Source organism: Buteo buteo, chromosome 11 (genome assembly GCF_964188355.1).
Source record: "Buteo buteo chromosome 11, bButBut1.hap1.1, whole genome shotgun sequence".
NCBI classification, from domain to species: domain Eukaryota; kingdom Metazoa; phylum Chordata; class Aves; order Accipitriformes; family Accipitridae; genus Buteo; species Buteo buteo.
In genome coordinates, this window is record NC_134181.1 from 16,806,282 (window position 1) to 16,822,054 (window position 15,773).

At 39.3% G+C, this 15,773-nt stretch overlaps 1 protein-coding gene across 2 annotated transcripts in view; it reads left to right on the forward strand.

The window, feature by feature from the left end:
• The window catches only part of NKD1 (NKD inhibitor of Wnt signaling pathway 1), a 294,264-nt gene extending 285,621 nt beyond the window's left edge, over window positions 1-8,643 (forward strand). For both annotated transcript variants that reach the window (XM_075040211.1, XM_075040212.1), the window contains 2 exons: window positions 763-893; window positions 1,673-8,643. In XM_075040211.1, the coding sequence (XP_074896312.1) occupies window positions 763-893; window positions 1,673-2,247 (706 nt within the window). In that variant the 3' untranslated portion in view covers window positions 2,248-8,643. The remainder of the gene's footprint in view (window positions 1-762; window positions 894-1,672) is intronic.
• Window positions 8,644-15,773: the final 7,130 nt, after the last annotated feature.

Below are 15,773 nucleotides of genomic sequence, written 5' to 3' on the forward strand. Positions count from 1 at the left end.
GTTGTATTGAAAATATTGTTCATATCTGCTGACATCCATTTAAATTGCTGAAATAAATTGTTTGGCATTATGGGCTACAATACTGTAAACCTCTGCCTGATTTTTTTCTGCCTCATAAATGAATGGTATTTCAGATATTCATTCTCAGGAAATAGTTCTGCTATAAATAAAATTGCAAAGCTGAGCAGGAAAAGAAGTCGAGATTCTGAAGCCAGCGGCTGATCTGACCTTATTAATTGTATTTCGGAAAGCAGCGGTTATCTCTGGGTATCCTACCAACACCTTCTCTTCTTAGGCTTTCTCTAGTTACTACACCTGTGTTGTTGCCTGTCTTTCTGAAGCAGATACACATGAATGTTTATCCAACATGAGGCTTACCCCAGCGCTTCCTGATAGTGGTGGGAACAGTCATGAATCAAACAGCAGGTTTTCTTTGGCATGTCCAAATTAGAGAATCACTTTGGTTTTTGGCCCTAAGACAGAATGTAACAAACCTTAGGAGCATTTTTATTTGTTTTTGCATGTGTGATGCAATTTAAAAGCCTCCTTTGCTTTGCAACATCGGGATCGATTTATGTGAGGGGGAAGAACAGTCAGTTCAGGCCTATTGACTTAGCAAATCCGGTCATCCAGAATTTCAAGCGTTGTTTCTTTGTGAGCCACTCTTGTCACTTCAAAGAGGCCATTAGTTATTGGTTTGCAGATGGTGATAATAACTTTAAAGAAGTTCTGCTGAATTGTAATTTTGCTTCCTGCTAACAGATATCACCAGTGTGAGAACAGTCCAGAGCAAAGTGGGTGCTATCGTCATTGTGTTGATGAGAACATTGAAAGGAGAAACCACTATTTGGATCTTGCAGGAATAGAAAACTACACATCAAAGTTTGGGCCAGGTAATTTGGTAATTTACGTTGCAACCTTTTCATCTTTTCTTTCTTCAGTTGTGTGTTCCATGTCAGGGACAGTGAACTGTGAACCTGTGTGATTTGTCTGTAGTGACTTACTGGAAGGAATAGGACTGTGTGAATACGGCAAGATAATTACTGGTGAAGGTGGTATCACAACGGAGTAGCTAATGTGCTGCAAGCCTGCTTTGAAGTGCTTGTTTGTGTAGCTAAACTTGGAGGTGAGCCTAGGAGAATAATCTTTACATCTAGATTATTAAATTTAGTCTATGGGTGAGGTGAGGACTCATTTTTGGATGTTGGAGCTCGTTCCCAAGATGATACCAGCACATTGTGTCCTCCCTACTGACCCCAAAACTGGAGAATGTGGGTTCATACCTGGAATTTTGGTTTCTGTCCCCAAATTAAAGGGATTTGGATTTCCTCCCTTTCCCTCTGCTCTGCCAAGATGTTACTATTGCACTCGGTTGTTTTGATGAATTTCGGATAGATGATGGCCAAGAGAAGGTAAAGGAAAGACTTTATACGTGCACGTGTGCACACGCACACAAGCACACACATTCTCTCTTATATAGATATGTATGTGTATTTGTGTGTGTATTATTTACTAGTCAGAATTATTAAATGTAATTAAACTAGACAGCTATAATTGCATTCACTTCCTTAGGAAAAATTCAGTCTGCCAATTAATGCTATTCCTGCCAACTGCATGCTACTAATTAAAACTTTGAAATACTAGATGACTAACTCAGCTTGTTATTTCCTAGGATCTCCTCCAGCAGCTCAAAAACATGACCCACCAAGCAGAGTTGTGAATCAGACTAGATCCCGTTCTCATGAACCTGATACCTTCCATGCTCACCATAGGAAATCTCAAGTGGTGGATCCAAGCCACATCAATCTGGCTGAGAGTTCATATGCCAAGATTGCAGAAATCCAACAGAGGCTCCGGAACCAGGACTCAAACAAGCACTTTGTGAGGTCCCCCAAGGCCCAGGGCAAAAACGTTGCCCCTGTGCATCCTGGAAGGGCAGTAAGAAATAAACCTTTTCAAGGGGCGCCCATGCCAATGGCTTCCCCAAGTGCACGGGTGGGCCAGAATCTTCCTTACCTCCCCTTGCAATCTCAACACGTTCACAAGAAGCATAAGCAGAGGGCAAAGGAGAATCATCAAATGTGCAAAACCTTCCAGTCTCCAGGGACAGTTGTGGAAAAGGAACACGTGAGAGACCTGCCCACAGTCATTTTATATGAAGGCCAAGTTGGACAAATGATACAAAGACACGAACATCACCACCACCACGAGCACCACCACCACTACCATCACTTCTACCAGACATAGAAGAGATCCCACCAACATCCTCCAAGAATCATCCCATATGAAGGAAATGCATTGTTGTGATACCAGAACTAAGGCATTACTACGATTAATATTATTGTTACTCCATTAATATTCGGCTAGCATATATTTTAGAGGTTATATGGAACTCTTGAAACTTACCCTATTTATATGTTGTGGAACTGCATAGCTTACTTAAACACCTTGTGGTTTGGGTTTTTTCTGTTTTGTTTTGTTTGGGGTTTGTTTGTTTTGTTTTTTTTTAAACTGGCTTGTAAAACAGCAAACAGCCATAGCTTTTTGAGCTGTGATTTAATACAGGTCGTCAACGCACTTCTTTACAAGTACTACTTCCGTTGTAGTAGGAAAGATACTTCAAACACTATTGCAGACATCTAGCTTACCAGTCTGCTCTATGTCGGCTGATCGCACACAAGCCTTTTATCAGGGGAGCAATGTTCGAAGGGTTGGACTCCAGAGATACTCAGAATAACAGAAAATACAAACAGCTGCTACCTCTAGTATTATTCAGATTTTATTTTCTTTTTATTGATTGTAATGTGCTAGGGGGGGTGGGGGTGGGGTGGGGAATTTTAATATACTACATTCATGTAGCCTGTTTGTGTTCACATCCTTTCAAATTATCTTAATAATTACAAGTAAATATTAGCTATACTTGTCAACAGAGCTACATTTGTATGACTTAGACTTTATTGGAGATTCTTCACTGACACAAGTACAGTCTGTTATATACTGGGTAATATTTAAATATACTTCTTTTATTTTTGTTTTTTCTCTTGCTTACTTTCCATTCTGTTTGGGGTAACCATTTGAAAAGAGGAGGATGTGAAATGGGATTTTCAAAAGCATCACTAGACTTTAGCGCTTGGGCCATAAATATCATTCATGGGCGTTTGAGAAGGAGAAGGGTTGTTTGGGGGTTTTGTTTTGTTTAAATCCACAGTTCTTTGTTGTGAGGAAGAATTGAGGAAAATATACTTTCTCACTTTAAATGTTGGCAAATATATATAGAATATAAATATAAATATATATATATAAATATGCACACTCTCAGGTACATTTTGTTGTGTTTTAGAAATCTGTGGTTTGAATATTAACATTATAGGGTTTTTTCCCACAACAGTGACTTTTTAGAAACATATGCCATGGCATTTTCTTAGGTGCCTCCAATTTAAATTTCCCCAGCACCTACCAATTTGTGCTTCTCCCAGTTTAGAGACAATTCAACATGTAAAAAAATATCATTCACAATCATTCTGGCCACTTCTACTTTTTCTGTATCAAAGGGCTTCCATTCCATGAAGGCAAATGAGACCATACTCACAAGACCTTACCGGCTGCTGAGAAATGTGAAGGTCAAAAGCAAATTGGAAAAGTGAAAAAAAGGGTCAGTACATTCAAGTTTTACTTTCTATGGGGCCCAGATTTATAATACATTCAGTTGGGTTATGTACAGATCACCATTTTGCAGGTAAAAAGTGACTGAAAAACACCTACGTTGCTTTTGGAACTTTAAAGTAGAAAGCTCACATAAAAACATAATTGCTCTAGAAACATATTTGCTTTTGGTTTTAATTATTTTAAATGTTGTGGTATTTTGTCTATAGTATATATTGTAAAATGTAACTATCCCCCATTGTTGTAAGCCCTTTATGATTAGGGTTTTTTTTTTTACTAGAGTTTTGATCAGTCCAAAATGGGGTATTACCTTACTGCTGTCCAGTTTTAGAGAGATGTTGTCCTTTCTAAGAATGTGGAGACATCAGCTTTCAAAGAAAAGTGGAAAGCCTTGCCTTCTTGTGGAATTGGAATAGAATCACTGCTTCGTGGTAATTAGGTCCATCTCTTGTGTCCCTGGATCAGCAGTTGTTTAGACTTATTGTCCTCTTTAAAAAATATGGTTTATTTTATTTTTTTTTTTAGCTGTCAACAGTGTGTTCTGTTAAATCTAACAAAATGTTTTAAAATGTGTTTGGTCTGTGTGACAACTGTACTGTTCTGTTTATTTTTAAAATTCCTAAAGTCCAAAAATATTTATATGCAGAATTTTCTGTATTGAAAATATGAAAAGGCCACAAATTTGGTTAGTTACCACTGAATTGTTCTAGTCTAAGCCTTTTTTGCTGCTTGTGTATCATTCTTTTTCAATGTATATATAATTACGGACTGCAAAAAAAAAAAGGCATTTATATGTCTAGTAGAAGGAATAAGCTTATTTATATTATAGTGTTAACAAAGTCTGATGTATTCAAGTGACTTACGTTATACCGCATGCAAACACACAAGTGTACATTCCATCTAAGAAGGGATGCCATGCTATTTGTTTTGAAGATGTAATTAAAGCTGTTCTCTTTTCAGTAGAGCATATGCCAGAAAGACTGGGAGGTGGGAATTGTTTCTTAGTCAATTTTTTTAATGCTGATTGTTGCTGAAAACCAGAAAATGTTCTGGAAAACTAGAGTGCTTTCAGAACTGTGGGTTTTTCTAAGAAAGGGCAGCAAAGGGGCATAAATGCTCTTTCACCCAAAGGTAGTTTGCTGGAAAAGATAACAGCACCAATAACAAAATCCCATCTGATTGAAAAGTGTGCAGTACTAGCTGTGCCAAGTGAACTCTGAAATGTAACACAACTGACCATTGGTTACAATCTTGCATTGATTTGTTTTGGTTTATTATATTTGGAGATTCAAAAGACAAATTCTACCTTGCTCAGATTCTATGAAATACAAATGCATTTTAATAACGTGGCATCCCCATACTAAAACTTTACACCAGCCATGTATGAACATACAGTATCTAAATACTGAGTTGCAGTTGTGTTACGTGCATTAAGTGTGAATAACATGTAGCACAGTTTCTTTTCACAGAACCTTAAACTTCCGTATCTTTTAAAAATGTTTGCTTTTCAGTATTTTGTATAGTAAATATAGATGGTTTTGACTAAATGCTTTATTTATTTAACAGCAAAAACTGTGCCAAGAGAACCCCCTGTTAATTAAAGTTCTACTAGTTCAGAAAGTATATTTCCTTCTTGTTGTTGTGGATTTCAGGGGCTTATTGCAATTGCTGTCAGTGCTTGCAGATCCCACTGATGAAAGACCTTGCATTAACATTTTTGGGAACAGGATCAGGCCATAAGGTATGGACTGCGTATGCTTTGGTTTTATATTTAAACTATCAAGTTTCAAAGTTAAATTTCTTGTCCCCTACTGTTAGACCTGTGTTGAGTAACTGATTTTTTGGCTTGTTAGTAATTCTGAAAACCTTTAAAAAAAAAATAAAATATATATATTATTTAAAGTTGCTCAAAACTGTGGCTGAATCAAAATTTAAAATAGATTAGTTTCTGGCTAAACAAAACATTTCATTTCTAAGAAAAAAAATAATTCGGAGTTAAGTATATTATTACTATTTAAAAATAAAATGGAGTGGCATGAAGAAATATCAAATGAAAACTCCAGCCTTCTTACTTACTTATTCTGTTTTTACACAAAGCAATTCCACAAAACTAAGCCTATCCCAAAATTTGATTATTTGCTGAAAAAATTTCAGCTGAAGAATTTTGCTTACCTCTACCAGCTGCAATTTTTGGGAAGTCAGGTTTTTGAAAAGGTTTACTAAGCTCTTTTCACAACTTCATGTCCACCTAATACAAAGTAAACTAAGCTAAGGATAACTAAGTAAAATCTCTGTCCCAGTGAAATCTCTGTCCCAGTGAAATCTCTGGCAAGACTGCCAGATTCCCGCTGGCTTCAGGGTGCCTATTATTTCATTCCAGGAATGTGCGTTTGAGGTCTACATAATGTGCAGACAGTGATTTCAGTATTTATTTTTTATGCATCTTACTGCTGATGGTTTTGTAGTAGCTAATATTAAATGGAGGTTTTACTGTAAGAGATCAAGCTGGTAAGTTAATTAAGATTAGCAGCAAATACTGTGCTTTATACTTATGTCATTGGAGGACCTCAAGGCACTTCCAAATGTCTTTGAAACATCCACACATCATTCAGTTACTGTTAGAATTAAGACCTAATTCTGCCCTTGGATGATGAAGTACAGGTTCTCCTGGCATATTGGCAGACCAGCCCCTTAAGGCCATACCAAATTAAAAAGCCACATATATGACCTCTATAACTGCCTTCCTACTCCAGTCATCATGAGCACAAAACAGCAAAGTATAGCTGGAGAAGTACCTTAAAGGGGGTGTGTGTGTGTGTGTGTGTGTGTGTGTGTGTATATATATGTGTGTGTGTCCTGTGGCAGAAGTTAGTGAATGGCACAAGATGGATTCTGACAGAGGTGATCTTTTATAAAGGGATAAGTACTGTGTATGCTCAGCTGTGTACAAGATGCCACATAAATACACAAGATATGATGAATGCTTATTGTTCTCCATATGTCATTGTGTACCTCAATTACTGAATGACAGATTTCGTTTGTATTCCAATTAACAGGAAAGTTAGGCCCCTTGGGGCCTAGATTATACTTGAGAAAAATTCATCATGCTAGAAAATTTGCAAAAACATTCACCATAATTTTTGCCTGGAGTACAGGCAAGAATGTTCATGTTTGGAAATGTGTCAGCTAATCAAGTCTCACCTTTAATTACCTTGATGCAATTAATCAAGATCTGAAAATAGGTTTTCAAACATGACTTATTCATGGTTTTACTGGGAATCAAGTCATATTCAGCATCCTGTTAGTTGTCAAACTTTTTTCTTAAATGTACCAAGCAGAAACATGTTTGAAAATTCATGAAATAAAAATTGAATTTAATGTGTTTTCTAAATAGCTTCTGGAAGAAGACTTCTTTTCTACTGCACTTAGCAGCAAAACCAGCCTCAATTTATCACATAGTAATTTATTTTCTTTGCATATTTGACAGCTGTTCAGTTGATTTGACTTGGAAGGGGCTGTTTGGGGATTTTTTTGGCTTGTGTACATTTAAAATGTGCTCAAAATGGGCTAAAAGGAACAGACATAGAAAAGCAAATAACTTTATATTGAAATTATTCAGTAGACATTGAACTGCATCTTATTTGAAGTTTGGATTATAGTTATTAAATAATGAGGTTTTCAATGGTGTTTTAATTTACTTTTATATTTCCATGTAATTCTATATAATTCGATCCTACTGAGCTAAAATGATAGAAATCATATGGATGAGGTCTTCTAATTTCTTTTTTTTAAAATAGCAGGACTTAAGGACTATTCAGATGGACTACTGTGAGGGTTAGAGCTGTGAAGAAAGACTGGCAAGGAAAGGATGGAAGGATTTGAGAAGTGTAGGGATAGCACAGAACTGTCCAACAGAGGGGTGGGGGAGGCAGACAAGAGGCAGGAAAATACTGTATGGAGAAGCTATATTCATATTACTTTTTGGAATCTCATATGGTTTATTTATTGCTCATAAAATAGCAACAGTAGTTCATAGAATGCTTTTCACTGAGAAAGCTTGAAAGACTTTCTAGATGAGGTCAATCTCCAGCATGCAGTGGGAGGCGCAAGGCAGGAGAGCTGTAGGTAATCACCAGTAGGGCTGTGGCAGAATAAGAAATGATGCCTCAGTTTCCTGACTGCCTGTCCAAGCCGAGGGAAATGTTGTCAGAAGCAGAGATGTTTCTACAGATCTTTTCAATGTTCTTTAGAACATATTTTGAATAGTAGCATCAGTTCTTTTTCTGTTTGATTACAAACACATGTGAAGTTGGTCAGATGTTGCCCAAAGCTTCGATAAGTGCCCTGATTTTTCTGAACACTAGGCACTAACTATGCCTTGGAAGTCTAGAAACACAAACTATAATCTTTATATCATGAGAAATGGCAGGCTGGACCTATTGGTTGTCTCGTCTTAGAGCAGGAAGTTCCAGAAGTTTTGTTCCAGAAGAATGTTGAAGACATAATGTTAAGGGGCTTCATAAATTTGGCAGTGGGCAATCATTAACAATATCAGGCATACTGGTAATTATGTGCACTGTGTTTTCTGTTTTTTACAACATGCTTATGAAGTGGGGTTTGTGTCTTCCTTTTGAGTGCCTAGTCCATATTGGCAAAGCAGCCTGTAATTGCTACCAGCTAAGAGATGTACTGTTTTGGTGAGCCTGTACATTGCGGATGAGGATACAGGGTTCAGATCCTTCAGGTGCTAAGTGCTTATTCTTGCCATTCTTAATCCTTCCCATTCTGTTCTATTCACAAGTATAGCACGGTGAGCCTTTGTGAATTTTCTAGTAAAGCACCTAACAAACTGGGCCAAATTTGTCTTCAGCTTCACAAATGGAAGCCAGAAGAGCCCCATGTATGTCTTGGAATTCGGACCTTCAAATGCAGTTTGCTATATGAGTCATCACTTTTTCTTGTACTAATTTCAGATATTTGATAAGCTCTTTTTATGGTTTACAAGTTTTAAAAGACAAATAAAACTTTGTAGATTAAAACATTGGTTTGGAGGTTGTATTTTGTCTGTTCTCACTGGAGTTCTGTGAATGGTCTTTTTCTGTGGGCTTTAGCTTAAACCTACAAAGTGACTTTGGAGTGGGTGTTTATAGTTCTTCGCTTGCTTGTTCACAGGATAAGACCGTTGATAGATGAATAAAGTGCCACTTGAGGTTGTTAACAACCAGGACTGGTACCTCTAGTTCAACTAAGATAAACAGTGAAATGCTGTGGCAGTTAGCATTAAGGTCTCACTTCACCAGCGCTGATTTTTAAAGTCATAGATATGGTGCTTTATAGATACCCATGGCTTGGAGCTATTTATTCTGTCCTTGCTCTGAGTGCTGTATGGACTCCTGTGTGGTGTGTGCCCAGGGCATCCTTGCATACTCAACATGCCATTAGGAAGCAGGAGTACGAAAATTGTAATGTTTCAGTCCAAAGCAATTAACCCTCTCACCCTGCAAGGAGTGGACAGGAGGAAAAGCTCAATTAAAGAGACTTGGAGTTTCCAGTAAGTGCAAAATTATGAAGGGAAGCAAAAAGCAGCACTGTGGGCCTCACATTCCTCCTGTCTCTTTACAGCTTTCTCAGGGAATATTTTTTACTTTTGATGTCTGTAATCACAACTTCTTGCCATTTGAGTATGCCATCTGTTAAGGCCATAGCCCTCAATGGCTCTGCACATGTGACTTCCATGAGTTTCAATGGAAACTTTGTGCAGCTTTGCTAGATCAGCAGATGTAAACAGAAGTACTTCAGGTTACACTCACTTGGAATCAGGACCCTGGGGCGCTCATAGCTTGCACTGATCAGGGGCAGGTTTTTATAAGAATTTTCCTGGTCTAACAAATGGATGCTAAAATCAATTAATTTAAAGATTACGATCTTGACAGCTTAGGAGTCTGAAATATGGAGTCATTTTAGCTAGTGACTTTGAATTAAAGGAGTAAGTCACGGTGTTTTCAGGAGCGGGGCAAGACTTTCATACCTTACTTTGCTAAAAATATCATCACTGCAATCCCTTTCCTTGTAATTGAATCACAAATTCAGCATTCACAGGATACTATGTGTCTGCTGATTTTTCTAACAATAGTTAATGAAGTTTCTTTTACTTGGAGCATTTGTTCATATAGATACTGCTTTTGTTGCCCACAAATGAAAAGGAAATCCTCTGAACAGCAGACCTCACCATGAGCATCCTGCGTGCCATTACCCACCTCCCCAAGGATGTGCAGGATGGAGTCACTCCAAAGAAATGGTCCAAAATTTCTACTTTGAGACACACAAAGAGGTATGTTCACTATGTCTGTAACCTCAGCAGGGGAAGCTGAGGAACCAAAGCAATTCTGAGGCAAGTAACTGTTCCTTTTCCTCAAGAGGGGCAGCAATGTCTTGTACTGCCTAATCACTCCCCAAAACACCAGTATGCTGGGTTTCTGCGGATGCTCTAGGACACAGGACAAGCAGATGCTCGTACTCAGTAAGGCCTTAGATTCCAAAATGCTCTTCCATCCCTTTAGTCAGTGATAGGAAACATTTGGAAAGATGTCACCGTGAAAAGAACAAGACAATTTTTTGCTGTTGACTCTCTGTTGTGCCCTTTCATGGGTTTAAAATCCACTTATCTGAAAGTGTGCAGTTACATTTTGTCCTTTTTCATCATTTAAATGCATCTTCTTGATCTGAAGAAATAAAAGCAATTTAAAAAATTAGAGATTTTGTTTTCATATGTGCTGCCAAGTCTGATACTGCAAAGTAACTGCTGAATTGGCACAAGCAGTTTGAGAGAGCCAGCAGATTTAGGAAGGGAGAAGATAAACCTTATTATGTTTCTTTGCCAAAGGAGAAAAGAAATGATATTGACTTAAATGTGGGAAATTTAAAAGGGGCCATATGTTCTCACTTTGTGCTTTGTTTCTAATAGATAGACAGAAATCTTTGAAGTGTGGATTGGCACAGTAGGGTGCATGCTTCTGTAGAGAAAAGATGCTAAATGGGGAGGATGTGAGGGGGCACATGAAACTCTATTAGCCATGCAACAGCAAAGAGAGAAAGGCAAATCCAATGATAATGTACATCTGTTTCAGGGAATTTATAAGCTTTGAACATTTTTTATGTGCAGATAAGTGGATCCTTTTCTTACCATAACTTAGAACTTCAAAGCAGATTGTGTGGATAATGCAAATTGCTGAAATATGAGATTTTCCTACAAAGAGGTTTCCAAAAAAGAAAGAAAAAAAAGAATTAAGGCTAATTGATGCCACAGTCTTTTATGTACAGTGTAAAAACTCTACAAAAATTGATTTTTATGAACTAAGAAATTGATGAAAAAATATTGAAGTCTGCTGTTTGCATTCAGAGACTGTAGTTTGAAACTGAGGTTCTGTGAATTAAACATTTGTCTCCGATATCACTACTGCAATATTGTAACATAAATTAAGATATGTAGTCAAGCTGTAATTGTATCAAAGTCTGCCATGTCGTAGGAATGTAAAACTCATGAGTGTGGCATTATATGCAGCACCTGACGTTAACATCACTGTCAAGGTAGTGAAGCAGGAATTTCTAGGTTATGAGAAAAAATGATTACAAGAGACAAAAACTAATGGGGGGGGGGGAGGCAGGAGGTGGAGGATACTGATACAGTAAATCTTGGGAGTAAATGAATGTGTAACTTCTTAGCTGCTCAGAAAAATTAATTGCTCTCTGAACTGGGGGGTTACAGCCAAGCTTGGGAATGCAGGCTGCATTCCAGCTGGGAGATATGAATGTCCCAGCTGAAAGTGCAAGGCTATGACACTCTGTGCGAGAAATGACATAAGCGAAGGGATTTTGAAGACTCTCATCTATTGCATGTACTGCAGAGGTGCATTCCCTTCCTCTCTTGGCAGCCTCAGACTATAAAGCCAGCTTTGTATTTCTCCCTGCACTGTAACTGCTGGGCGTAGGGCTGCTAAGGCTCATCTTGATGCTAAACGCATAGGCAACCAGAAGTGGGAGCTCACGCCTCATTGCTGAGTCTTTCCTCAAGTTTGGCTTCAACTGCCAGCTTGGCATCTTCAGTAGATGTTTCTTTCCTGCACTTCAGTCTGAACAGACCGTCACGACCTCAGTCCTGGATTTTTTTATTCCTAAATCCTTGCACAATCTTGGTCACTGTCTGTCATGGCAGGAGATCTTCTGGGGAAAGTGCCAGGCCTCAATACCCTGAAATAAGCTATACCCTTTCATACTTCTGCAATGCGTTTTCACATCCAGGGCTTGTTCTTCCACCCCAAATCTGCCTCAACTGAGGCGGCCCCTGTGGAACCTTCTGGAAAGGTGCCTTTCTAGAAGGTTCCACAGGGGTCACCTCACCTGAGGCGGGAAGCAGCAGTTGCTGCCACCACAGCCCCTGGACAGCACCAGCTCTGCCCCCCTCACCTCATGCTGGCAGTGACTCAAAATGCCTCCCCCTCACCCTGACAGGTATGATTGCCCTCAAAAGGGTAGATTTTTTTTTTTTGGTATTTTGGCTTTGGAGAGATGAGTGCAGTGAGGCTGTGGGTTCCATCCCCATGTGGTGGTGTTCCCCAAATTGCAATTAAACAAAACTCCCATGAGGTAATTTACCTCATGATTTGGGCCAAAACTTCAGGGTTTAGGCAACCAGCAAGGGCCCTGCCTTTAGATACCTCTGCCAGGTGCCGTTTGGGTTAATTAATCAGGCAAGAGGCTGGCCTCCAGCAGCAATGGCTCCCCCCTGCCATCCTCCCTGGCTGATGGAGGCCCTCTCCCAGGGCCACTCCATCTCTCTGGGCTTGCAGCTTATTGGTAAGCTGAGGCTGCACCAGCAGAGGGTTAAAGCCAAGGCAACCTCACCTAATCTATTTACAGTCCTGCCCCAACAGCAGGGAAAGGGCAGTAGGCAGCGATGTTGAAAAGAACAGCTGTATGCCATCAGACTAAAGATAGAAACATGAAGCATGCAGACTAATTAAGTTCCCAAGTGGCAGTGTACAAAGTGTACAGACCAAACAGAACAGTGCCTTCTGCTTGTTTTGATCAACTCTGTTTCTATCACTTTGATGAAAATAACCACTTGATTTGTCGCTCCCCGTGGCTGCCAGGGGATCCCTCACACCCTGCGCTCTCAGATGGTCTCGCTCTGTCGATGCTCCCCTCATGGCGAGCAGTGCAGCCCGGACATGGAGCCATTTCATAACCAGGGAGTGACTGCAGCTTCTGTTGTCTGCAAGTGGGGGCAGTCAGCAGCACTGAGTGTCAACAAAAAAAGGGTGAAAAATGTTCAGAACTTTTGAGTTTAATTTCCTGCGGGGTTTTTTCCAGCTAGCTATAATATTAGATACTTTCACCCTAAATAGGGTGAAGTGGGTATGCTCTGACCAGCTTAGCACAAGAGTATGGACTTTAGTTTTTTATTTTTCCTTCTCTGATGTCTTTCGGTCATTTCTTTTTTCCTTCAAGGGGCCCCAGCTGACTCTTGGTTAGGTAAGTCAGCTTGCTTCCTAGCTGGTTTGTAGCTTTGGTAACTTTTGCTGCAGACTGCCTATGAGCCAGAACCCCCCCTTTTTTTTCAGAGTTCTGAGTAGAAAATTACCTTAAGGATAAACATGAAGAAAAAAATTAATCTGAAAATCATCTTCCATGTGGAAAATAAATTTGTGATGTTTCAAAGTCCCTTATGCTCCAACAGGAGGCAGAAGGGACACTTTGGGGCAGTAATCCTGTGAACCGCTCTAGCAAGTTCAAGAGAAAAGCTTGGCTCAACTGTAGTTCCGCAGCAGGTTATAAGTTGTAAAGCTGAAGGTCTGTGACAGATTTGAATTCTTTTCTTGTAATGATGCTCAAATAGAGACTGAAAGATGAAGATGCTCAGTGTGAAGAGATGCTGTTTCTTTCTTCTAAGAGTAATAGTCAGCTCTAAGTTTGCATTGCTAAGCTGCTTCAATTAGAAGCATAGGGCTGACTTAAAACTTTCTTTTATTCCAGTACAGCTTCCAGTGAACTCTGGAATTTAAATTTAACTCTATTTTAATTCTAGACTTAATCTCTCATCTGAAGCCTTGAGTTTTCAGAAGGTAGTATCATTGATGGCTATTTCATTCCTGATCACCAGTAATTAAGTTATGATGAGATATACATGCACATACACACTTTTTTTTATTGTGACCTTTCTTTCTAAACTGTCCCTGGTTTAATCTTTTAACAGTCCCATTTTTCATTCTTTGAGATCTAAGTGTTCAGCCCACACTTGTTTAACTACAATCCACAATAACAGACTCCTTGAGGGAATTATAAATCAACAAAACTACATCTTCATGCACAGGAGACCTGATGTCCTGTAAGCTGTCAGGCCTCACTGTAACATACAGAACATACTGTCAAGACTGCTGTGCTGTTGATGAATCAAATAAAGTCAATGCTATTCTTTACAGTAGGAGCCTAAATTGCTCATGTATTTTATCACGATTGAGTTTCATATCTCTACTGATAGAGGGTTAGACCCAGTTAAGTCCTTAATCATTTTGTTTGATATAGTAGTACTTCAATTAGCAATAAGACTGTCAGCTTTAATTTGCTGTATTGGCCACTTGCAGTAGATTGATTTTTTTTTTTTATTTTTAATTTTTTTTTCTCTTCCTTTTCACTTACTGCTGAAGGAGTTTGCATGTCTAGTTTCTACTTCTGAGCTCCTCGGGTAAGGAGACTAGCATGTAGATAATATTTTTAGATTGAGGGGTGTAATAGTTCAAAGTGCGATAGCACTTCTTAGGTCTTTAAAGATACATGAACTGGTTTTCTCCCTTAATTGCAACAGTAAGTGCAATTGGGGAAAGATAAATGAAAGTCTGACATTACAGTGGTACTATGTACTACAGCTGTAATGCCAAGCAAAAAATACAACATATCCCTTGTTTTCTGGAAGGCTTCAGAGATGTTGGAAATATTTGACAGAAGTGTTCAGGTCACTGCTGTGTAATGCTTGTTATCTGCCACTGTGGAGGAAACGGACCAGTTTCCCTAACCAGGGTTTACAGCTACATGACATCAGTTAATTAGGCTAGTAATGAGCTGGTTTATTTATGAAATTTCCAGACATCACGATGCCTCATAAATGTCCCGAATCTGCACTAAATAAATATTACCAAAATAGGCAATGCTAGCAGGTACTTTAGCTTAGCATTACAGTTTTGACAGCAGCCAGTGCTGCGTGTGTTTAAGTGATCAGATAAAAAACTGAGTATTGAGAAGTTACTTCCCAAGGCTTCTCAGCAGTCAGAGCTTGTCTTGAGGTCTGCAGCAAACAGGTGATCCTGTCCTTTCCAAAACTCGCAGTCCCTTATGCCGGCTGATGGTCTCACTATTATAATTCTGATGATTGTTTTCGCCTTTATTGACTGCATGGTATTTAGTCTTCTACTTTTGTTTGTGGTTGTATTTTAGTCTTCTAGTAGGGGGTGTGATTTCAGGGAGGGAGGGAGGGATTGCTCTTTCTCTTGGGGAGCTACCAAGTGTGCTCAAGCAAGATGCTGGGGTGTCGGAGGGTCTTGGCAGGGCTGCAAGGAGGCTGTGAGGAATGCAGGAGCAGCAGAAGCTGCAGCCTAGTCTCAGGCAGCTGCAGACCCTCTTGGCTGCAGTTCAGCAAGTCCTGCGGCTGGCAGAAACCATGCCTGGAAATAAGGCCCATTCAGACTGGGAAAGTTCCCTAGCCTGAATGCATTGACACTGGTAGAGAAGTGTACTGCTGCTGCTAGAGACAAAGGCGTAGTTTGTGTCAGGATGTAGGCATCTTAAACTGGTGTAACTGCTGCTTGAGAATTTAATCTGCTTCCTTTACCTTTCCATCTCTAGTCTGCTGCTACACAGCTTTTACAAAACTAAAAGGGGCTTCTTGCAGCTGAGTTGGTACTGACAACTATTTCTTTAAGTATAAGCTAATGCTTAATGAGAATATTTATGGTGATTTGTGATTTGACCAGGCCTTATTTCAGGCTCAAGAAAAAAGGAGGATAAATATGGCTTAAAGATGGTGTGCTTTTCAGTGTTTGGCCTGGGGAACAAAGGGA